Source organism: Frieseomelitta varia, unplaced genomic scaffold (assembly GCF_011392965.1).
Source record: "Frieseomelitta varia isolate USP_RPSP 00005682 unplaced genomic scaffold, Fvar_1.2 scaffold_471, whole genome shotgun sequence".
NCBI lineage: Eukaryota > Metazoa > Arthropoda > Insecta > Hymenoptera > Apidae > Frieseomelitta > Frieseomelitta varia.
In genome coordinates, this window is record NW_025110225.1 from 311,421 (window position 1) to 335,116 (window position 23,696).

The 23,696-nt window shown below is 49.5% G+C and overlaps 1 protein-coding gene across 3 annotated transcripts in view; it reads left to right on the forward strand.

The window, feature by feature from the left end:
• The window catches only part of LOC122532785 (dachshund homolog 2), a 182,866-nt gene that overhangs the window by 87,117 nt on the left and 72,053 nt on the right, over window positions 1-23,696 (forward strand). For all 3 annotated transcript variants that reach the window (XM_043661875.1, XM_043661873.1, XM_043661874.1), the window contains exons 5-6: window positions 20,037-20,113; window positions 21,684-21,854. In XM_043661875.1, coding sequence (XP_043517810.1) covers window positions 20,037-20,113; window positions 21,684-21,854 — 248 coding nt within the window. The remainder of the gene's footprint in view (window positions 1-20,036; window positions 20,114-21,683; window positions 21,855-23,696) is intronic.

The following is a 23,696-nucleotide window of genomic DNA, read 5'->3' on the forward strand; positions in this document are numbered from 1 at the left end:
GATCGGAAAGGTGAGTTTTTCCAAACATTTTCAGGGTCAGTTCCAAGAAGTAAATTTGACAATTGCTTCTTGGAACTAACGGTTCTATCTTCCGTGTCCTGCCGGTTTATTAGTGTCCTGTTTATGGTGGGGACCGATGTGATAAAGAAACTTATCGAGCTTTGGAATGAAGAGTCAAATATGTCTACAATACTGAAATGTTAGTTTGAAATATGACATACGGTCGCGGGAGGTCCCTGCCGTAGAGAAAGTTACAAGATGGGAGTTTATTGTCTCTGGCTCGATGAATTTGTTTGTCGCATCACATTTTGACCCTCATTGTGTTCAACAATAAGACCGAACACAGGGTATTTGGTTTTATTTTGCATTCTGCATCGTTAAAATTAATAATAATGCGATAAAAATTAATAATAACAGAGTTCAATCGAATTGCAAATTTTAAATTGTTCCGATGTTACAATGGACCATTCAAAGAATGTACCAATATTCAAATCGACGATACTCAGAGAGCATGAAACAAATTCTTTCAGACAGTATCCGTTGAAACGATTTTAATCATATCAAACCAACAAATTTTCTCCGATTACGTATCTAATCTCACGGTAGAGCGAAACACTTCTCGCGTGGAACGCGTCGACTTTTCCGCTTTAACTTGAAAAGAATCGCGTTCCCTTCGTCGTACTTCGCTGATTCAACCCCTCGTTGGTGAATCGCGTCGATGCAAAGGGGGTAAACGAGGATTAAAAAGAAGCGTGAAGAACTCTCGAGCACCGGGGCTTCCCCCCCTCCGGGCTGAGGCGCAGTGGACCGTTTCGCGAGAGCGGAGCGGCGCGACGAAACGGTTAATTCGATTCGACGATCGTTCGCCGCGATAGCGAGCTCCGAGCCGACAACTATCAAGCGGCGCGTTAATTGCGTTCAAACGAACTGTCAGCGCGTCGACACGCACGCGCGCGCATCTGAGCCGCGTCCCGCGTGCAAATACGCGCATTATGATTAATACCGTCACACGCGGCTCGAGGCGTCGTCGGCTTGTCAGCGGTCCGCAATCAGGGGATACGCTAATTACGCTATTTCTCTCTCTCTCTCTCTCTCTCTATCTCTCTATCTCACTGTACCGTACGTCTATTTCCTCCTGAAATCCTCTTTTCGTTTCGGCTACGTAACCTTTCGATTCCATCGAATGCCACGGCGAAAATGAATAATAACGGGTTAGCTGTCGATCGCTCCGAGCGATTTATTAGTCACGGCGTTCCTTTTGTCTTTCATCTTCATCGGTATCAACGCGATCGTTGAAACCGGGATCATCTTCGTGTACGCGGACTTCGTGTTCCACGGCTCGTCTCCGCAGGCAGTCCAATAATAGCAGCCACGTGATTTAGAGATCCAGTTTAGGCGTGGGCGGGGATCCGACAAATCGAAATCGGTTGCTCGTTCGCGTGTTGGAGGAATGTCGGATCGAGTCAGTCTCTCTCTCTCTCTCTCTCTCTCTCTCTCTCTCTCTCTCTCTCTCTCTTCTACGCTCGCGTGATATTCCCGCAAGGCGGAGGAGGACGATCGTCCGAACTCCAGGCGGATAATCGTCCGTGAAACGCGACAGCCGGCTCGACAAACGCGTCCACTCGTTCCACGAATTCGGCCCGCTCGTGCCAAACGTCCTGACCCCGAAAACGGACCCTTCTAACTACCCTGTTGCGAAACGATCCCGGCGGTCGTCCCGTGTCCGACCACCGAATAAATTGGTCCTCCTAGCCGCTCGCCCATCGATCCGGATGAATCATCTCGGACGTGTGTCTCTTCTTCACCGTAAAGTCTCGTAAAGCCCGCGCGAGTCTCGCGACAGGGTGCCATCGGGAGAAAGAGTCGTCACCTAGCGAAACGATTGCCTCTGGGACGTTCGTTTTATTAACTCGACAACGAATTACTCATGGCTGGCGCGGCGCTGGTCCACCCCAGCGCAATTTCATCAGGAACCGTGATAATTATCGTTCAGACGATAATTAGCGTCGCGTCATTAACGACGTTGCGCGCTTTATTCCATGAAATTTTCGTCGGCCGTATTTTTAGGGACGATGTCGCTCCTCGTTCGTTTCCGGGTCATTTACGCCGCGAACCACACCCCGTTTGCCAAGATCATTTCGATGGTCGTCGTCGAGTCGACGGCGGATAACGAGGAAAAAAAAGGCGGCCGCGTCAACTCGCACGGTGGATGGATGGGAAGAGGGGAGGGCGTGAACTTTGTCGCTGTGCCTTCTAAGATCGACGCGTTATTAGGCGGTAACGAGCGTGGCCAAGTAAACTTTGGCCGCGACCAGACGAGATGATTAATTAAAAACATAATTAGTCTCGACGTCCGGGAACCACCCATAGCCCGCCAATGTACCGTGAAATTGTCAACCACCTTGTTCCTCTTTCCCGCCTTTCCTCACGTTCGGACGTCGTTCGATCTTTTTCCGGTCGCGGCGATCTCGTTAAAGACGCTTGTTTTCTCGAGTCTTCGTTCGAGGAACGAGCGCGGCCTTTCGTGGGTGTATCGAACTTGCTAACGAGCTTGTTCGCGATTCTCCCCCGTCTAATTTGTCTCTTCGACCAAGGACCGAGTTACCTCGTTGCATCCGCTTCATGTTCTTTTTCTTCTTTTTTCTTTTTTTTTTTTTTTCTCCCGTTTCACAAGCATTATCACGAGCACGACGTAATTCATCGTTCTTAGATGCGTTCGTCCGAGGGAATACCGATTCTAATGGTAAAATATCTTTCCGGCCGCGTCCGCTCCCTTCTTTGTCCTTATTTCTCGTGTATCCTCGCGACGGCCAAGATATATTGTTATTAAATGGTCTCCCTTCGGCGGCGCGCACACGCCAGTATATTACGTTGCGGTGCTTCCTCTTCGTTGCCCTCGTACACGCACGAACGACGGACAGCCCGCACGCAGTGTCTAATCTTCCGCGCGTGGAACTGTTCTCTTATTTACGGTCGATCGGCATGCGAGTCTATCGTCGACTTCCGCTCGAAATTCGTCGCAACAGAGGGAGAGAGAAAACTGGGAGCCTCGAAGGCAAAAGAGCTGGTGGCGATTGAAAGTTTGGAAGAAATAAGCGAACCATAGGGAAACGAGCGGGCAAAAGAAGCGGCGGGGAGGTTAATTGAAAAGCAGCGGAAGGGTGTCATTAAATAAACCGCGGACGAACGTTGCTGCGGTTCCGCGGCGCTACTGTTCGCAGGCCCGGTTTCGCTGCCACTTTTGGTAATGAACTAATATTTACAGTGTCCGTCCGGACACGGCAGTTTCCGCGCGTACACGCGGCTGGCGGGCGCTTACCTTTTGCCCCGGCGAAACGCGTGCAAGTGCGTGGCGCGCGCGTCGAAGGGTGCGCTCTCCACGGCGAAGTTAGCCTTCGACAAATAGGCGACCCTCGCGGCCACGGCCACGCACCACCGGGAAAGAACCACCAGGGTGGCGGGGAGGGGGAGGGGGGTTTCGAAGGTTAGGGAACGACCGAAAATTCAATCATCCCGCGGCGAGGAAGCGCCTACGCTCCCGGACGATCATTCGTAACGCATCGGCGAATTGGCCACCGAATTCGATATAACGTTCGAGGACGGAGGAACCGACGAGAGAAAGAGACGTGGAAACGTCGATGACAAACGAGCGGAAAACGGTCACTCGAAGAGGGTAATCGTTTCCCAATTGAAATCCAATAGCAAACGACATCTCGCCGCCCCCACCCTCGTGAAAGAGCGAGCGCCCATCCCCGTGTTCGTCCATTGATCATCGGTCTAAACTGTTTCTGACGCGAATTATGCGGACGGAGGTGGAAAAAGTGTTGACTGGCAGGAGAAGAACGCGAGCCACCAGCTTGCCCGGTGGCGCGGACACTCGTGGAATTTTCAAGAATTTAAATAATATCCTTTTATATTATCGAGGATGCGCTGAAAGTAGCAGCGAGCAGGGTCGTAGGTTCGCGCGGCGGCTATCATAAATCCAGCGGTTGCGCTGCAAGCGGAGAGAGAGAAAATCTACAATTCTAAAGCTTTCCATAAAACACTCGACAAAACGCTTCGCCCGCGGTTTTCGAGTGGCTACCGGGCCCCTTCTCCACCGCCCCCCCCCCTCTCCACTTTTCCCGCGCGTCTTCCCTGCCGCGTCCGCCGCCTGCCCCCACCGCGCCCCTGCGAATCTGTTGAAATATGTAAAACCATGTAACCTCTTCAATTTACATAGGAACGAGTGGGCGCGCAGCTTCTCTCCCCCCCCGGATGAAAAGTGGCCGATCCTCCTCTTATTAATTGATCGTCCGAAATCCGCCGATCCACTTTCCACCCCTCCGCGGGGAAAAACCCTTTTCACCGTCAATTTCTCCATCTCCATCACAGTCTCCGAGTTTCCCTCCCGTTGAACAAAGAGGAGAAACACAACTGCCATTTGGTCGCCACGAGGAATTTCCTGGGAGCTAAAACAGCTAAAAACGGGGGCAAAACTAAAAGAGGAACGTTGTCTCACGTGATAGCCGTCCGTCATCGCGCACGACGAAAGCCTTAACGTCGCGGATACGACGCGTAAATACACGTGTGTATTGCCGTTGATACAACTATCATTTTTTTTTCTTTCTTTCTGACCGTCGACAGTAATCGCAGTTGCTCGCTTCGTTTCCCTTCCGCCTCCGCCTCTTTCCACTTCGTCTACGCTTTCGCCCTCTCACTCCCACTCGCCGGTTTCTATATGGGTTTCTCTGGCGGCGCGTTCTCTCTCGCCGCTATCCGTGATCCAGGGCGACGGCACGCCGTTGCCACTGGTATTTCGAAACTCGCTGAACAAACAAGCGCCGATAAAAGTACCGCGGTATATAGTACATCTGGAAGTAGGGACCATCAGTCACGGCGCATCTGCGAACCACTTTCCTTCCCGTCCTCCCCGCCGCCGCAGCTTCCACCTCCGCCTCCACCGTCGCCGCCGCTGCCTCCTCCGCCCTCGCTCGCCCTCGTTCTCCCTTCGCGTTCCGACGGCCCCTGCGGGAGTGCAGCGGGTGTCCCGAACTTCTCCTATCCACCCACCGCGCCGCTAAAAACCATTTGTCATCGGCCGCGTAAATATGTTCTCGAGCGAAACGTGCGTTCGACTTTTTTCTCTCGCCCACGGTGTTACGCTCCGCTCACGGAAATTCGAGTCTACGGCCGAACGATGATGGTCGATCGCGACGCGACCATCCATTTCCTGAACGCCACCTACCTTTTTTTTTCGTCTTTCTTTTCGTCGGATTCGATCGCATCAGCCGCGGTTCGTTTCATCGATCGTTTTAATACCAATTTATTGGACTAGCGTCTCACTTTGTTCGATCCCAATCACGCTTCGTGACAGAGGCGAAATCTCATCCGGTCGCGTGTATGTTTTCGCAAGCTTTCGTAATCAAACGAGCCCGCGTAATAGTTTCTTGGCATTGTACCAGAACCGCTAGCCTCGTTTATCGCGGCACCCGGGTACTTAAATAAGCAAGCGCGTCGGAGATGGACGGCGAGGAGGCGAGCAAACGAGCTACGCGGGCAGAGTTTATCTTTATTTCGACGAGCTCCGCATCCTCGTCGGGGGAGTAGCTTAAAAAGTTGGTCTAATAAAACCCCGGCCCATTTGTCAAGTGGGGGGGAGTGTTGTACCCGGTTCCCGAAGGCTGTTGCGAAATGTATGTAAAACACATCTCTCGGTCGGTTCGCGAAGTCGTAACACGCGGAGAGCGCGGGGGCGGTTCTGATGGGCCGACATCTAAAATAATAAAAGTTGCCTCCGTCATTTGTCAACGGTTCCTCTAAGGAGCGACTACTTCCAACGCCACCTCGTAATTTCGCGATGTCGCAGCTGCTACCCCCTCCTCTCCGCCGCTCCGGCCCCTGCTTCTACCACCCCGGAGATGTTACGCGATTCCCGACCTTAATTTTCCCGACACCCGTCGCGTCGCACGGCTGCTGCTTCTTCCCTCAAAGCGCGATTTATTCCAAACATCACGCGGCGGGTGCGCGAGCCCCAAGTTTCCCCGATTATCGTCCAATGTTGGACGTTGTTTGAACAAGAAATTTGAAAAATAATTGTACAAACGACATACGATGTGGCTCGATGTCATCTTGAAATAATTCAATACGTCGATCTGTTTGAACAAGCAAGCGACTTTTCTCTAAATTGTTCAACTATTTGGTTAGCAGATGAAATAATTTCTCATTCTTTCATATTTGTTTCTACAAATAATTGTCCCCCGTGTTGTATAAACGTTGTCTTTCGCTGGAACTATTTGTTACGTTGTTAACAACAAATTAACTGAAATAAAAAAATTATTTGCAAATGATCTCTGTAATCTGAAAAGATGAAGTTTACCTTTCGAGCAAAAACAACAAAATGGTAGAACGATTCATTTTTTCAAATTATCTTTCATTCTGATCGCAAATAAAATTTGCCTGAAAAACTCTGTACCTTTTCAACGTACAATTCTCAGCGAACTGTAATTGTAACTTTTATATTTTTTCTCAAAAGTTTTATATTCAATTTAGAAAGTAATGGATAAAAGCTAACGAATTAACAATACACTAATAAACAAATTGCAAATATTTATACCTCTTTTTGGAAGTTGGTTTCCAAAAATCTCTGCAAAGAAAATATGAAATATTCAAATGCTTATTACAATATTTAATAGATCGAGTAATCAAGGTTCCTTAATTTCTTCAATTATGTTCGTAAAAGATATAAAATTGCATAAACATCCGCAGTTTACTCGTAGATACAGATTTCTAATTACTCTGACATAATCGTCCATAATTTTGCCAATAATTTAAAAGTTGATCGCTAATACGAATATTTACAAATATTTTCCATCGTAGAGAGAGAAAATCATCATTTCGAGTAAATGAAGACACGACGATGTTGAACGCAGATTGAAAAGTATTTCCTTCCAATTTGAAACACCGGTTGAACTTTCAAAGGATGCAAACATCCATCGGGTCGTGATGCTAGACGGTTGGACAAGCCGCATTTCGCAGAAAGTTTAATTAAAAGCGAGCGTGTGGGAGCGGCGCGGCACGAAGGGAAATAAACCGATACTATACCGACCGGTTGAATGTGACGCGCTCGAGGAGGTGACGCGAAACGAGGCTTCCCGGTTCTTTATGCGAGCCCGCTTTAATCCTTCGTCGGAGAAAGACGCGTCTTAAAGTGAAATAATAAATAAAATAATACGCGCGGCGCGTCGGTGTCGGCTCGCGGTCCCGGCAATAACCTACGGGAACGAATGTGCCAGACGACTTTTATGAAACGCAGGGGCCTCTTCTCTTCCAGCCCTTTTACGCGGTTGAAAAATAAAATCCTAACCCTTTCCCGGTAGTTACCCGGCGGAGAAAGAGGGCGGAGGGAGGAGGAGGCGCGCGAGAAACGAAACGAAGGCAGCCGGATAAAACCTTAAACACGACCGCTGAACACTGGGGGCCGGCAATAAAATTCGCATAATACACCTGCTTTGACCATTACTCGGCCTGTTTCGCTCGTTTCGCCGCCACTCTCGCTCGATTTTCTTCAGCGATCCGCGATTCCTGATCCCGAAACTGTACAACTTCCGCCTGTGAATTTGCAGAAAGAGCGCCAGGCCAGATAGACGAGAGATTTTCCACGATTTTTTGGTCGTGCTACGAGAACGAGGAAATCTCGCGGATCGTTCTCCCTGATGGAAGCGGCGTTCCCCCCGCATTGAAAGAATGATCGAGTAGCCCGGTGGCCGGGATAAGCGGTTCCGCTCTTGCTCCGTTCTTCCAGTTTATTTTCCAAGTAACCCTTCACATTGCGCTAATGTATTTCTTTGAAACCGCTATTCACCGCGTTGACGTTTCAATCCGGTCCATTCAACGTCCTTCAGCCGTTTCCCGGCTGAAACACTCACCCGATCGATCTAACCACTACCGTCTATCGTGAATTTTCACACGACTTAATCCGTCCCCCGCCTCTCTCTCTCTCTCTCTCTCTCTCTTTCTTCGGTGACTCGTACTTTTCTGCCCACTGTTTCTTTCTTCTGGCCCGCCTTTTCTCCTCTTCTCTCACTTACGTCTTGCCGCGGGTATCGATCGAAAGGGTTACCAGGGAAAAGTCGATTGGCCAGGTAGCTGGTGTGTGTGTGTGTGTGTGTGTGTGTGTGGACGATCGTCGTCGAGAGGAAGAGAAAGGACGAGGAAAGGCACGAAGAGACGCGTGACGCGCGGCGACAAGGGGTTAGTGCATTCCAGCTCGATTCGATGGCTAACAGGTCGCCGACAAAGGGAAACAGGGGTTTAGAGGGGGTGGTGGGCCCCCGTTTGAACCCCCAGGATCGCTAAATATTTCATTTCATATCCCTCGAAACGTTTAATCTCGGCTCAGGTGCGCGTACGCTCTCGCGATCGCGTTGCACGCGCGTTTGTGCGCTGTCGATGGCAACTATCCAGCGGATGCACGAGTATTCTCTCTCTCTCTCTCTCTCTCTCTCTCTCTCTTTAGAGATGCTTCGAGCGATCGAATCGATCCTCGCCCCCTTTTGGAGAGCGTCCGAATCTCTCGTTTGATCTCTCGAAACTTTCTTTTTTTCTTCCGTTTTTCCGGAAAGGCTCGCTCGAGGAAAATGTTGGCTGCCGGCAGCCAGGCGGAAAAATCATTCCGTAGACCGAGAGAAGCTCGATAAATCGCAGGCGTAAAACCGTGCCACCGGTTTTATATCGCTTGGGTGTAGCTTTGTGCCGCGGCTCGAGGATCGGGAACTTTCATTATCGGACTGTGCGCCAGCTTTCGCTCTCCCCGTTACTCATCTTCGTTTACATTTATGATTTAATATGATCGTCCATTGTTGCGTCCCCTTTGATTCTGCTCGCCCCGTTCCCCCTCACCCTCGACAAATATCTCTTTCTCTCGGTTCCCGTTACGTGTGTAATTCGAACGCCAGCCTCTTTGCCCGCTTTTCCCTTTTGTCGTGCGTTTCCTTCGTCCTGTTGGCATCTACCGAGAGCAGGGAGCGAGGAGCCTGTCGCGGAGAGAAGCGAGCGAGCGTCTAGATAGCGAGGGTGGAGAGAATCCCCAATTTTTGCGGAATCGCGGCTTCCGAGAGTTGACCTTTCCGTATTCCACGGGCAAACGCGGATCCTGGAATCACGGCAACACGGAAATGCAAACGCACGGTGGACTCGTTCGTGTAAGGTCGTGGTATCGTCGAATGAGAATGAAGAGAATGAAAGAGAGAGAGAGAGAGAGAGAGAGAGAGAGAGAGAGAGAGAGAGAGAGAGGAGACAGGATGTGAGAAAGAGGGAGGACAAAAGACGACGCGCGCGGAATATTAAATTCGCGCAGAATTCGAGCAACTTTTCAACGAAGCATTATGGGGTCGGCTATCTGGATGATGTAGCACCGAACTTGGAAAGACTCGACCGAGTGAAACCCCGTCTCTCCTACTGTTCCATCTTCCCCATGCTCGTTTTCGTCGTTTCTCCGCTTGCACGCGCGTCTTTCCTCCCTTCTTCGCTCGTCCGTTCCTCACTCCCGCCGACCCGTTGTCTCTCGCTCCGTCTCTCTCACTCTCCAGGCATAGCTTCCAGGGTAGCAATCTTTTATTATTAGCGCAGGCTTTACCAGACAATGAAACGAAAGGAACGGAATATGATATTGTAGTACAGAGGCTCGGCGGAAAGGGAAGCTATTGTCGGTCTCTTTGAATTTTAAAGTCAACGATCGATACGGCTCGGGGGATGCGCCTTTAGCCATATAAACCGCTCCGCTCGCCCCCTCAACCCTAGCCCAGCCCTCTTTTCTCCGCGGTACGTTCGCCCCCTTTCACCCTGTTCTCGCGACTCTCACCCCCTCCCCCCTCCCCGTTTATTTCGGATCGCGAAACCAACGACGGATTCGAGGCGATTCTCAATTCGTAACGTGCCATCGTCGGATGGAAACGACGTAGCTCGCGACGACGTTTCTCGCCTCGGCGTTTACCCGCGAACGAAGGGCCAGCAGCCCCGAGCGGAATCGGAATCGAAGGGCCGCCGGTGAAATTGTCGACGGTAATGATAAATTGCGCCCCCGGCACAGACGAAACAGGCCCGTACGCACGAGTGCCGACCGACCGTGCGGGGAATCAAATTGCAATTTGTTATTTGTAATTCCGAGTGTCGTTTAATATACTCACCCTGGCGTTCCTGGCCACCCTTCCCAGACACACTGGGACCAAGGGGTTAGAAATTAAGCGGAGCTTGATGAGAAAGCGTCAAGGTGAACACGCGCCTCACCACTTTCGCCGCGACGATCCACCCGACTCTATTCACCTCCATCTCCCGCGTAATTAAGCGCGATACCCATTAGTTTTACACCGTTTTACGCGTAATTATTTTCTGCTGCGTCTCCGGCCTGATTCGTTTCGGTATCTTGTTTTACATTTCTTCTATTATTCCGTCTCGATAAGTGTATGCACGACACATTTACCTTGCTTCGTGCAACGTGACAGTGCTCGTGTTTTGTTGCGACAGTCGATTATTATTGCGGCTCGAGTTCAATAGGTCTGTGGTAACGTTAGACGCGTAAAAATTATCACATCTGTTATTGAAAATTGCACCTAGAACGTTGTTTCGTTTATTTCTCGTAAAATGGAAATGTTTCATAGAGGAATGGAGTTATTAAAGAAATGTTTCTATAAAGGACATGTTATCTGGTGTCAAGTAGGGAAGGAGATTCCAAGATTATGTTGGTTTTTTTTAAATGGAATCGTGTAACTTCGGACGCAGTAATTCATCTACGAAGAAATATTAATCTATTTATATCAGAAAAACCACTGGTTTGGAAGATATTTTCTCTTTGATGTCTTTCTGAGACCTGTTGTATGAAACATAAGAAAGACACGAGCGATATTCCTTATCGTTATCTTTCACGCACTTTCAAGCTTTGAAAATTAAAATGAAAATATTTCCTAAAACAATGCATTTCCCCACTAAAGTATAATAAGCCTCTTTATACCGAATAACTTTTATAGGAATATTTTTCTATAACTTCCAATTCTTGTAGGCGATATTTCCATTTTGCGAGAGATAAAAAAGAACGCCTTATAGAACACCTAAGACCGGATGAAAGAAATTGACGATGAATATTCTTCCATTTGTAATAATCCCGAATGAAATGTTTTCAGCTTCCATCTGTATCTCGAACTGACCAAAAAGACGTCAAGGGGTACGGTAGCTGAGCAGATAAATATTCGATTTTGTCTATTTCATTTTCCAGAAAAATAGTGCGTCGTCTCCCCCCCCCCTCCCATTCTCATCCCCCAATCGCGGCATTATCGACACGAGGTAGCGACAGAAGGAGACGATGGCTGACTGAACGAAGGAAAGGAATAAGTTCGATCAGTCAGAGGGTGGCAGTTACCGTTTCGGTTATGGCTTTCGGAAGCGTCGTTGAATCCAATTCTTGCGCAAACCCGATAAGCGACCTTTTACGCGTGTATTTTCGCACACGCGCCGCGCGGCCCAGGAATAGGGGTGGTGCGCGTTCCGCTCTATCGCGGACAAGCAGATTTCCACGCGACAGATATCGGTCTCTCTTTCTCTTATCTTTCGATAAACGATCGAGGGCCCCGCGTGCCCTGTATTTTCTTCTTCTCCGATCGTTTCTCATCCTCTTTTCACCCAAGTGGCTTCTATTCGCCGGAATATTTTCGAATATATCTCTGCTCTCTGGCTTAAGGGTTGGAGCCGATCCTACGCGTATCCTTTCGCGTGTACACCCTCGATCGTTCTTTATTTTTCTCGTACGGCATATTTTTCTTCGATCTACTCGGTAGGCTGGCTCAGGGCGGCCAAGGGGACGATGGGTCGAGGATATACCAAGGGGGATTCGTCAGTTTATTTGCGTATTGCCTGGCGGCTGAGCATCGAGCCGTTCACAGGGCGAAGAACCCGACCGCTACCGCTTATCGGTGCTGAACCTTGCGTTGAATTTCCATCCCCCGCAATTTTTCCACCCCCGCTTTTGTTTGGAAAGCCCGGGCAACGAGCAACATTTTCGAAAAGAACAGTCTTCGAGGATGTGAGTTTCCGTCCCGAGCGAAGAAAGAAAAGAATCGGGCCACCTTGTATAAGAATCTACGAGTGAGTGGATCAAAAAGAAAAAAAAAAAAAAAAACCGCGACCCCCGGTGGAAATCGGTCCATTCGAAACCGCGATAAGCCTCGTCGCGTACTCTTTCTCTCCTCCGCCTAGGGGTGGAGATTCGTGGGCTGAGCTCCCAGAGCGACCATCGATGGCCCTTAATCGAGCGATCCGCCGCCAAAGTGATTTTTATTTTCCACGAATCTTGATTTATACGGGAAGGCTTTTCGCCTCCGACCCTGGCGCGACGCGACGCGACCAGGAATAGCGTCAGGGGCGAAGGGGAAGCTGAAGGGCGAGAAAGAGAGATCGAAGGCTGCAGTTTCACGCGCATACGCGTGCGGCGGCTGCGGTTGCCTTCACCGAGGGGTTGCCCTACGCGTTATCTCTCCGTTACGCGTTGGCAGGCATATGGCTGGTCGGCCACAGGGAACGGAGAGGCGGCGAACGGCCGGGGGACCGGCTCATAATTTTCAGATTTATGTACAAATGTTTCTGGCGAAGCGTCCGACCGGCCGTTTCTTTCTCCCTCTGTCGCTCTTTTTCTCGCTTTCCCGCGAGCGGGGAAGATATCTATCGTAAAGTTTCGCGGAATTGAAAAATGCTTTCGAGGCTTTCTCGCCCCCGAGAGCACACAAAACGAGGGGGCGAAGCGTCAGCCGACGACGGGGATGACGTATCGTCCACGGAACGCGATCCACCGAGAGCCGCCTATCTTTCCGGGATAAATGATTCCTCTCGCTAACACGCGTCTGTTCCTGCTCGTTCTCCCGTTCGGCTCGGCTTATCGTTGAAATTTACCCGACGCTGACCTCGTTTGTAACTTTCGCGAACCCTATAATCCCTATATACAATTGAATTTCGCAATTCCCGTTTGGAATTGAAAGGCAGACGAAGAGAGGGTATTTGTATACTTGAAAAGAGCACGCACAGACATGAGAAGCCAAAACCGCATGCGACACTTCTGCCCGCGTGTTACGCCACACGCTACGCGTCTGACCTTGAGCTAACGAGCGGCGAGGAGCGCCGTAGTAGAAAAAGAGTCGCAAAAAAGGAGATTATTCTCATTCGTAGTCAGCCATCCGACGAACCCAACCAGTCGGTCGGAATAGCGCGGAAAAGAGGAACGTTTAGAACCGTATAAACAAACAATTTATTCGTCGCAGCCACTCGTTCGCACCTCGTTCGTCGACTCGCGAGTTTCGTCGAAACAAATACGAGCGAGGCATCAAGCGTGAAGTCATCCGGTTCGTGAGTTCCCCTAGGCGATTAACAGCTACTCCTTCTATCTGTACAGTTCGCTCTCTCCTTCGTCGGTTGCTTTTCACGCTAGGCCACGTGCTTCTCCTTTTTTTCTTTTTTTCGCGATCAGGCTCGCGCTCGCGAGCAAGCCGCTTCGAGGATCGAGCCGGGGCAGTCGTTCGTCTAAACGGCCGGTTATCTGGCCGGTTGATCGGCATTGTCTTCCCTCGGCAGGCCCGGAAGCCATTCAGAAGCGAAATAGAGAAGGAGAGAGAGAGAGAGAGAGAGAGAAGATGAGGGAGAGTCTGGCCGCGCGATGCGGACTCCGGCACGATCGGGCAGAAGCGAGAGGCTGAGGAAACAATTTAGCTCGATCAACGTTTCTAGCCGGAATCTCAGGCGTCGTCGTCTAATTAAACCGCTGTCCTGCGCGGATATAAAGTCGGAGGTTATCACCGGCGCGCGGTATATCTGATCCCCGGCCCCGGGCTTAATCCGACTGTATTTCCAGCCGGAGCGTTTTAACCGGGCCAATACACACGCAGCCCACGGACTGCGCGTGTACGTATTTACGCGAACACCGGCGAGTATATGGTACGAATAGAAACTCGGGTAGTCTCATTTCCTGTCTGCGGGGGTCCCGCAGGGGATACATAATTAGCTGGTTCGCCCGTTCGTCGAAACGTCGACAAGACACGGGGAGGGAGAACGTAAGGAGGCCTTTCGTCGCGAGCGTTCGCCTTTTCCTTCTGCCCGAGCACGTCGCTGCTTGTGCCGTGCTTATCGATTGCTCTTGGAAAATTATCGTAAAACGGAAGCGTAAAACTGGTGGGCGTCGAAGTGGGGTTAGGAAGAGGCGTACGTCAGGCGTCTAGCGCGTTACACGACGAATTTCCACCGGTCGCCCCTCGGAATTGAAATTATTTTTCAAGGAGAACTCGCGCAAATCCAGGGGTCGACACGACTCGGTTCGTTTTCTTCCCTCTCGTTTAATTTCCCGGATCGACTCTCTTTCTCTCTCTCTCTCTCTCTCTCTGTCTTTTTCTCCCTTTACCGGGTCGGTTAGGCCAGTTTCGCATAGGATGAACTCGACCGCGAGAGTATTAAAGGCTCGCTGCGCGAGAAGACTTACAACGAGAAATTAATCTCAATCGTCGCTGGCCCTCGGCCCCGTCATTTATCACGACTCGTTACCGGGGACGAGCGCCGGAATCCACGGATTGATATGAAGTTAGCAACGGTAGTCCGCGCCCGATTGTGTCGTGACTGCCGCTGAGATCTATTAGTCAAACGGGGCCGAGTGGCGAAACGGAAAATGAAAGAAGTAACCTGCTGGCTGGCGGCGTGCGCCCTTCTCGACAACGACCGACACGTTCAACAGACTTCAGAGGGGGGAGAAAGCGAGAGGAACGCGTACTAGAGAGAAGGAAGAGAGCGGAACGGACCGTGAAGAAAGGAGGAGAGAGAGAGAGAGAGAGGGAGGAATTGGAATCGTAGATAAAAGGGGCTGGAGCGTAAGGTTGATTCAATCGGAGCGCCATGGGTGGGCTTTGACGCGTACGATATCGCTGTCGCAAGTACATGTATACTCGGGAAGATCTTCCTTCGATGACAATGAACTCGCATAAACGACGCGATTAACGCGGTATTGACAGGCTCTAAGCTCGCAGATCAAGTTTGCATAAGTACGAGGTCCACCGTTTAATCTCTTGCGCTGGAATGACGTGCCACGCAGAATTTTCGTCCCAAATTGCAACATTTTCTCAGGTTTTAAGTATATTTAAATTTTCTCAGTTTTAAGTATATTTCGACGTAACCGAGACAAGACAAATGACAAGTTTATTACTTCTTAATAATTTCTATCCAATGATATCACACCGACGTGTGTTCAAAAGAACGAGAAAGCGACGAATTATTGTATACGGTTCGGTCACTCGTTATGGTCCGCGAACCAGTTGCCAGCGCAAGGGGTTAACGAGTTTTCAAGGACCATAACGAGTGAACCGTATACAATAATTCGTCGCTTTCTTGTTGAACTCGTCGGTAGGATGTGACTGGATAGAAATGATTGAGAAGTAATAAATTTATCATTTGTTTCGCCCGTGTATTTGGTTGTACTTAAATATATTTAAAAATTGTGAAAATATTGCAATTTTGGGGACAAAAAAATTCCCAACGTGCGTAGCAAGAGGTTAATCGTCAAACGTGTCAATTCTCGGCTATAAATTCAGGAGAAGGAGAAATTTTCCACTTTCCTACAACTCTCTCAAATTTGCATCGTTACTGGACGAATGTGGTAATTTAATAAACGAGCAAAGAAACGTTAACGAGCGTCGAGAGGTTATGCAACAGTGAGACTTGCCGCGAGTCCGAACGTCTCATTCGACGAACGATATCGATTTGATCGACGAGTAGAAGAGGAACTGGAATCCTTGGAATCCGGTGATTGAATCGGTCCGAGAGCTCCCTCGAGTCCGAGTGGTCGCGCGCAGTTTGATAAATGCTGTCCGTCTGCCGATACGTCGGATAATATTTGCGAGCAGATCCGGTATAGAAATCGAAAGGCAGGGGCGACTGGGCCGAGTGTAATTCGATTCCTTCCCGACCCTTTATTCCGTTCGTCCGGAGAAGCAACGTTCTGACACTCGTCCCGGTGCCTTCTCTCCATCTCCGAGCCAATTTCTGCCTCCGTCCCTCCGCCACCGACTTCTATCTTGAATTATGTTTCTCATATTTTCTCCCACCACCGTCTCCGAAAACCTTTCTGCAGCCACGTGAAAGTACGAGAACAAACGTGTTTCGTGGAACGAGCACTTTTACCCTTGGCCGAAGAAAGGTACCGCTGGAGAGCCGAAATTCGTCGAATATCTTTTCAGTAACACGATCGCCCAGCGCTCGACTGTTTCGTTCGTAATTATCGAGTTGACGCGCTGGCGAAATAAGGAATATCCTCGAAGGACGAAGTCTCGGCTTCGCGACACTCGTTACGAGAGGGAACCCCTTTCGCCTCGAATGTCACGCCGCGGCGCAGCTAGGGTGGCGTTTTCGAGATCGCGAGCTTTGGCTCTCGTTACCTAAAACCCCGCGCCTCCTCTGCCTCTCGTTTATTATTTCGACTACTCGGCGGAAATTTCAGGGACAAACGACAAACGTTTCGTCGTTGGAGCAGTTTCAGGCATCGCCGACCAACCGTCATACTCGAAGCGTCGTTTGTCCCCTTTCGGGCTTGGACCGGCGAAGCTGTAACACAATCGCGCCTCGGATTCCACGGGCGTAATTAAAATTACGACGGCGTCGGTCAATCGTCGTTCGGTCGACTCGAAGCGGACCAGCGGCGGAAAAGCCGACGGGAGGGGCGGACGAGTATCGACGTTCCCGTGGATCGTTTATCGAAAAAGCCGCGGCAGCGTGGACGCCGGCATACTTTGGCCAATTAGCCCGGCTCTTTGTCCTCTTGAAATTACAACTGTTCCCCGTCATTATCGGAACGCGCGTCACGCGTGCACGATGCTTTTGATTTTTCGGCAAAGTAACAAAACACGGGGGCAAACACCGCACGTTTCAACCCGCCCGTTTCAACCCGATTTCCAGCGGCGGAAAAAGCGTTGATTAAAAAACGCCCGCTTGGAACGCGTGGTGTACGCGTTTTTCAATTGCACCAATGTATACACGGCGCGAGAACAGCGGCCGTGGTCGATCAGGAATCGCAGGCCGCTTTCTTCGCGTTCGAAATACGCCTGTTAATGAACTCCCGCTGGGCGGGTCCCTCGTTCCCCGGGCATCGGGGAAGGAAGCCCCGCGGTGTTCGTCATTAACGAATCAAAATTAAAAGTAAAGATCTGGGCGAGGAGCATCGTTCGTTCGGTTTATTAGCCGCGTTACGTACTGTACCACGATAATGGATACGACGAGGATTGATACGGTTCAATCATCGACCCGAGGATACGGTTCCGTCTAAAATAGCTGCTTTCGATGCGGAGGGGAGGGCTCCGTGTTCCGCCTTTGTAGCCCGTCTTCGTTCTATTATAGACCGAAGAGAGACTCCCGATCGATTCATCCGTTCCGAGTCTCAATAAGATTTACAGTCTCGTGGCACAAAGCCTCGTCGTACCTTCTGTGAATTTCACGGTGCCTCCTTAAAATTCACACTCGTACGCCGAGCTAGCGAACAACCAGCGGCGGCGAGTTTTCCGAAAACATCGAGAAACGGTTCGCGATGTACAAAGAAGACGCGGCGTAAATTCTCCGTTTTCCGCGAGCACTCGCAGGAGCAGAACGCAAGGGTTTGTGAAGCTGGATGAAGGAAGGTGGGGGGGGGGGAGGGGCGAATGTTCGCTAATTATTCGCGACTAGAAACACGGCTTGGCCGCGCTCGGCAAGCCGTAGGCACGCGTAATGAAATCCATGATGTATTAACGCCGGCTTAAAGGCTACGCGAGCGTCTAGATGCCTACTCACGCGAGGCTAGGCAAACGCGCGACTAAACGCGCGCCGGTGCACGTAAACGCGCACGCAAACTGCAAACGCTCTGTGGCCGGAACCGTGAAGACGCCGGAGTCGACTGACGCTGTACCCGTAATATTCGACTAATTAGAAATTTAATAACCCTGCTGCTTGGCTGCTTGCAGTATTACGGCGACGTCCTGACGAATCGACTTTGCCTGCCTCCCCCCTCCTGCCTCTTTTCTCCCCTAATTTCGAACAGTTTTTTTTTCATTTCTTCGCCCCGACTCTTTTCCCTAGACCCTTTTCTCCGGCATCCTCAACCCCGTCCCGAAATTTGCCGGACCGGCGACTAAACGGAGGCCAGGGCCCGCAACCGAAGGCGGATCGAGATACCCATCGGTCGTCTTAATCGACTCGTATTACCAATTAAAATTTAATTATCCTCGGAAATTAAGTCGTTGCAATATCGAAGGCGCGCGAGCACCGCTACGATTCGAACGCCGAAAGGGGTGGTTACTTGCTGGCTGATAGGTACATCGCTAGCGGATAGGACGTCTCTGCGAAATTTCCACGTCTCTCTCGTAAAATTAGTCGTCGAACGAGCCGCGGCGAGTTCGTCTCCCGAGCGACGAGATATCTTGCATTTTGTAGTCGTCTCTCGAAAGCCTCTCTCGTGGAAAGGGAAACGATGGAAGGCGGTGAGCGAGAGGGAAAGAAGGTGGAGATCCTCGGTTGTTCTCCTCCATTCCGCTTAACGCGGCCGTAACTTATCGCTCGTAGACGCACGGTATTTCTCTCCGGCTCTTTGAAAGCATTTTCTCATTAAAAAATTAAGGTTCGAGGGGTCGGGAAGGGTGGCAACGGTCGGGGAACAGCGGGCGGGAGGGTGTCGGGGGTGGGTGAAGGTCTCGCGGGTTCTCGCGCGGGGCGACAGCCGCCGGAGGAGAGAGCGGTTTGCGGCGGGGGTGGTTGGCGGTGGGTCGGTAAGTGCTCTGCGGCTCCCAGATGCGCCCAATATTATGTTTAATGATATTAACTTCTTACTTAATGGTCCGCGGTTCGATTCGAGGTGCGAAAAGGCGCCCTCGGTCCGTGCGGCCTGCCTCGATCTGAAAAAAAGAAGGAAGAACTATACCCAGGAGAATAATTTCCAAGACCAAGATAGGAACATCGGGGGGTTCGGTGATGAGGGTTTGCGAGGAATAACTAATCGCCCGGGGAACACCAATTTCCAATTACGTTGCGCAACTCTTGGAAAATGGATTCGTCTAAATCCTCGAGAAATTCGTTTCTTTCGACAATTCGTTGCTCTCCTTCGTAAAAACGCTGACCGCTGTCTTTAACACGTTCGCTAACAGATATGTGACGCATCGATCTCCATTGAGAGTCCATACATATGCGATGGCAGTCAATTTTTATGTTCTTTTCTCAATAAAAACGAACAGAATTATCTGCATATATGGCCCAGCGTCACGTATCTGTGTTTCACACATTGAGAAGCTAGATTTGCATTTACTCATTTACCAAATTTTAATAAAAACCTGTAGCAAATTTTGTAGAAATTCGGTATATAAATAATGGGTTGTTGCTTCTCTTCTCGATCTGTTCGATTTATTACAATTCGACGGTATGATAAACTATCTGTTCAGGTCGTGTTGGTGATTGAGAATGCAGAATATAATGTTACCATACCGTGCACCATAAATAGAAATATTACAAAGTTTCTCGAGCTGCTGCACAAGTGAACCCGCGAAAGGCTCACTGTTACAGCTCAACGAGCTTTCGTAAAATCAGTAACATTCGAGAAAACCGAGAAAGTGGAAATAAAAGAGAGGCGTTCGGGACTTGTGAGCAGATTCGCGAAACGAGTTGCTTTCAAATCGACAGTGTAATACGAGAAATTCGCGGTTCTCCGAACGTGCCACGTACCGCGAAAGAAATAAAAAGTCTAGGAAGGGCCGGTTTTACGCGAGAAGGCGCTATCTCCCACAGCTCTGCATGGAAAGGAAGAAAAAAAAAAATCGAATTGATTAAACGGCGATAATCAGATATAATCTGTGACCGACAGAGAGACCGGTACTTATCTTCCTACGCGATTGGCTCGAACCGAGACTAGAATAATTATTTAATTAATGGCCAGCGCACAAGCCGAGTCCACCTCCGCTCTGGCCGATACGTCGCCACTCGTCGGAATCGATACTGAAGCTTTTACCCATCTGCTTTGCTGCTTGCAGGCTTCGCGAGGAAAGAGGAGACGCTGAGAGGGCACTCGCGTTGGACCAAAAACCCAGGGATCTGAGCTCGCACAATGGTAAGATAAATACGCGTACGCTCGTTTACCGTAATTATAGTAATCGGCCGATAATACACAGCGAATAACGCCGAGTCGTATTATAGGTCGAGCGCCATTACGCGGACGATGAATCCTTCTTCTCCTAGCGATTCCCCGTGATTCGAGGTCGATCGCAGGTTTTTTCGCTGATCCTTCGTCGGTGGAGGAGGATGCTTTTGTACTTTCTTCCCTGATAAACAACAAATTCTGATGTGTTGTAACGTGCGTTCGAAATTCCTCGAATCGAATATAAAACTTGAACGTTTTTATATTTATACAGGCTGGTCACTGATAGACTGAATGATATGAAACAAAAATAACTTTCACAAAGACCTGTTTCTTTCATTGTTTATTATTTTATTTGGAAATATAATGGATTTTTTTCAATATTTTTTTCTATAACTTACAGAAAAGCAAGATAAAAAAAGAAAAAGGATTGAAAATGAACAAGTTATGACTTTTTCAAACTCTTCAGTTTTCCAGTGGCCACCCTATACAAACTGTATTTTAACCCCTTGCGCTGGTAACTTTCGTTCGCGGACCATAACGAGTGACCGAAACGTATACAATAATTCGTCGCTTTCTTTTTCTTTTGAACCTCATCGGATTCGACATCACTGGATAGAAATTATTGAGAAGTAATAAACTCATCGTTTGTTTTGCCTGGGATATACTTGAATATACTTAAAACTGAGGAAATGTTGTAATTTTGGGACAAAATGTTCTCGACGTCGTTCCAGCGCAGGAGGTTAAACGCGTGAAAACCCGCGGGGCCAGGCCACGACGAACGAAGGAAGACCACGACGAGTTAACAGAGCGTGTCCGGACAGCGAACGGCCAGTCCCTTTCTCGATTTCTTTATTTCTCGCAGCTAGCCCGGCCGAGCGTTTAGGCGGCCTGGAGAGATTAAGTCCGATATCAGGTTACGGGGCACCGCGCGGCTCCGGCTCTTTCTTCTGATTCCCCGTAATATTTTAATCCGTTCGATCGAACCTTTTATTCTGCTGGCGGGCGACCGGCGAGCGACAAACTGGACGTTCGGTGTTCGAATCGGATCGTGTTGGAGCCGCGGGCCCCACGGAAACCTCGTGCCGCCCTTGTCTCTCCGAGGATTTCATCGTGGACGTCGAGCCGTGCTTAATCGACCGCGTTCTACCGGCGTCTGGTGATCCTCGCCTCGCGTCGAGACTCCGTTCGTTCGTTCGATCGTCGACGAACCACGTTTGGTTGTTCGCTGCGATCGAACCACGAACTAGCCTCGAGCGGATGCGTCATTCCGCTCGGCGTCGTTGGCCAAACAGTATCTATCCACGTCAGGATTAAAATGCCGGGATATCAAAATACGAAGGGAGCGGATCAACCGCTCTGGAAATTGGACGGTCTGTTCCTTCTCGTACAAACGGAGACGCGGACGGTGGACAAATAATATCCATCAATCGTTGTCGATCGAGAGCCACTCTATTCGCCGGGTGAATCGTAGAGGCGCGTGCGAGATCGTTATCGGACGCGTTACACGGACGACAGTTTCATGAGACGATCTTGTTGACAGGTTCCTCGAACGGTCACAGTCCCGTGCTGAACCTGTCGAAGACGGCGGGAAGCGGAAGCGTAGGCGAGCACTCCGGAAGCGAGGCAGAGGCGTCGCATCGTTCGCAAGACGACGAGGAGGAGGACGACAATCTGTCCGAGGACCTGGACGACGACAACGAGAAGGACGAAGGTGAGAGAGCGTGGCGCGGCCACAATAATCCGCTCGTGGAAAATTGCCGCGCGACCGGCCGATCTCCTAAGCGTCGCGCCGATCGACACGTCGACCGGGACGATCGGTCGATCAATTAAAGCCAGGTAGAGCGTGACGGTGGATTTGACGTGTGCCGAAAGTCGAAACGATGTTCCGTCCGTTCCGCGCGGCACGCATACGTAAAATAATTATATCGAATGGACCGGACAGACCGCGTTTAAAGATGAGTTCTCCGGGACGACTGGTAGGTCAGACCCTCTCATCGATCATCTCGGGGGGCCCGCCGCGGAACGACGTTCTCTGGGATTCGTCTTCCATCCGGCGCGTCCCGAACGAACCGAGGCCTCGCCTCAGCGGTTGTCAAAACTTGTCAGTCGAGCTCGAAACTTTCACCCTTTTCGGGGTTCTTCGTGCATTCGCGTCGAATTGGATCGCGTTGGTGAAATTTCACAATTGCATCCGTTTTCAAATGCAAATCATTCTCGACGAAATTCCATTTGATCGAATGTCATTCACGATCTGTCGTTGAAAAGTTTGTCGAATCGAAGAAACATTGGTATGATGTCTCTTTGTGTGTTGTCGAGAAGCGTTGGCGCAAACGAGATTCGCGCAGAACGATCATCGGCGTGGAGGGAGCACCACTGGCGGATGGGTCCGTTGGTCGTTAGAATCGCATCTTCGGTGTTTAGTTTCATTTTAATAATGAAAGATGGGTCTAGATAAAAATCTCGGCCCGTGGACCACGGTGCCATCTCGGCTGTCCTGGCGCTTCGATGCACCGAAGCGTCATAATCGCGGTGATTTCTAATCGATTTGCCGATTGTCCGCGCACCGCGCGTTAATTGGATATTCCAATTAGAGCCTGCGAGTTTTCGCCTCGGTTGACGAGAACGTTAAGGACATCTTTCTTCCTACCACGTTTCTTCTTCGTACGTCTTGTATCTCGTACGAATAAAAATAACAGTAAAAAGAAAATCACCGAATCTTACAGTGAGTAGAAAATTTTAAGGGAATACGAAATTCACGAAACACACTATAACGATCAGTGTATGGTGTCACGTGATTGTCAACGCTAGTGATTGATTGCTTCACGTTTATATTCGTTATTCTTTACAAATTTATAATTACCAATTATTTATTTATTTATCTCATATATAAGGGAAAGTCTTTTGAAAGAATTCAAAAGTGTATTAAAATGGCAGTATACTTTAATTGTAAGATTAAGGTATTAAGAGACTAGTATAAAATAACATCTAAATATCTAACGTGAAAGAAAAAAGCGTACCTGTAAAAAATACAGTACGTTACGATGTTAAGGAAGCGACAGATCTCTGGAAAATGTGTTGGATAAATAAAAAAAAACGTTTAATATAAATAGCACTATATATGCATATGTAACTGTTGAGCTAGGTTTCCACTACAGTTAAATCATATCATAAGAAATTAAGAACGAAGGTCGAAAAAAATTCTGATAGTACATCGTTTTCGCGTGTCCCGCGCTGTAATTATTTTCTTTTATGTACAAAGAAGAAAATATCAGATTTCATAAATTTTTAATGGACCTTGTCGATCTTCGTGGTAGCCGTTATAGTGTCAAAACCAGAAAAAAAAGTAAATGGCACTCGAGTGAATTAGGATTGAGAAGGAGGAGGGGGGGGGGGAAGAGAGAGTAAGGATTGCAGAGTAGAATTAGCGGGCCCCTAAATTTCGGGAAAGACACGAGTTAGACGTATAAATTCTGGTGGTCGTGTACCGGAGAGGGAAGAAATTCGTGTCTCGCAGCGTGTCGTATACATGGGCTACATCCTACCTATGGTGCTC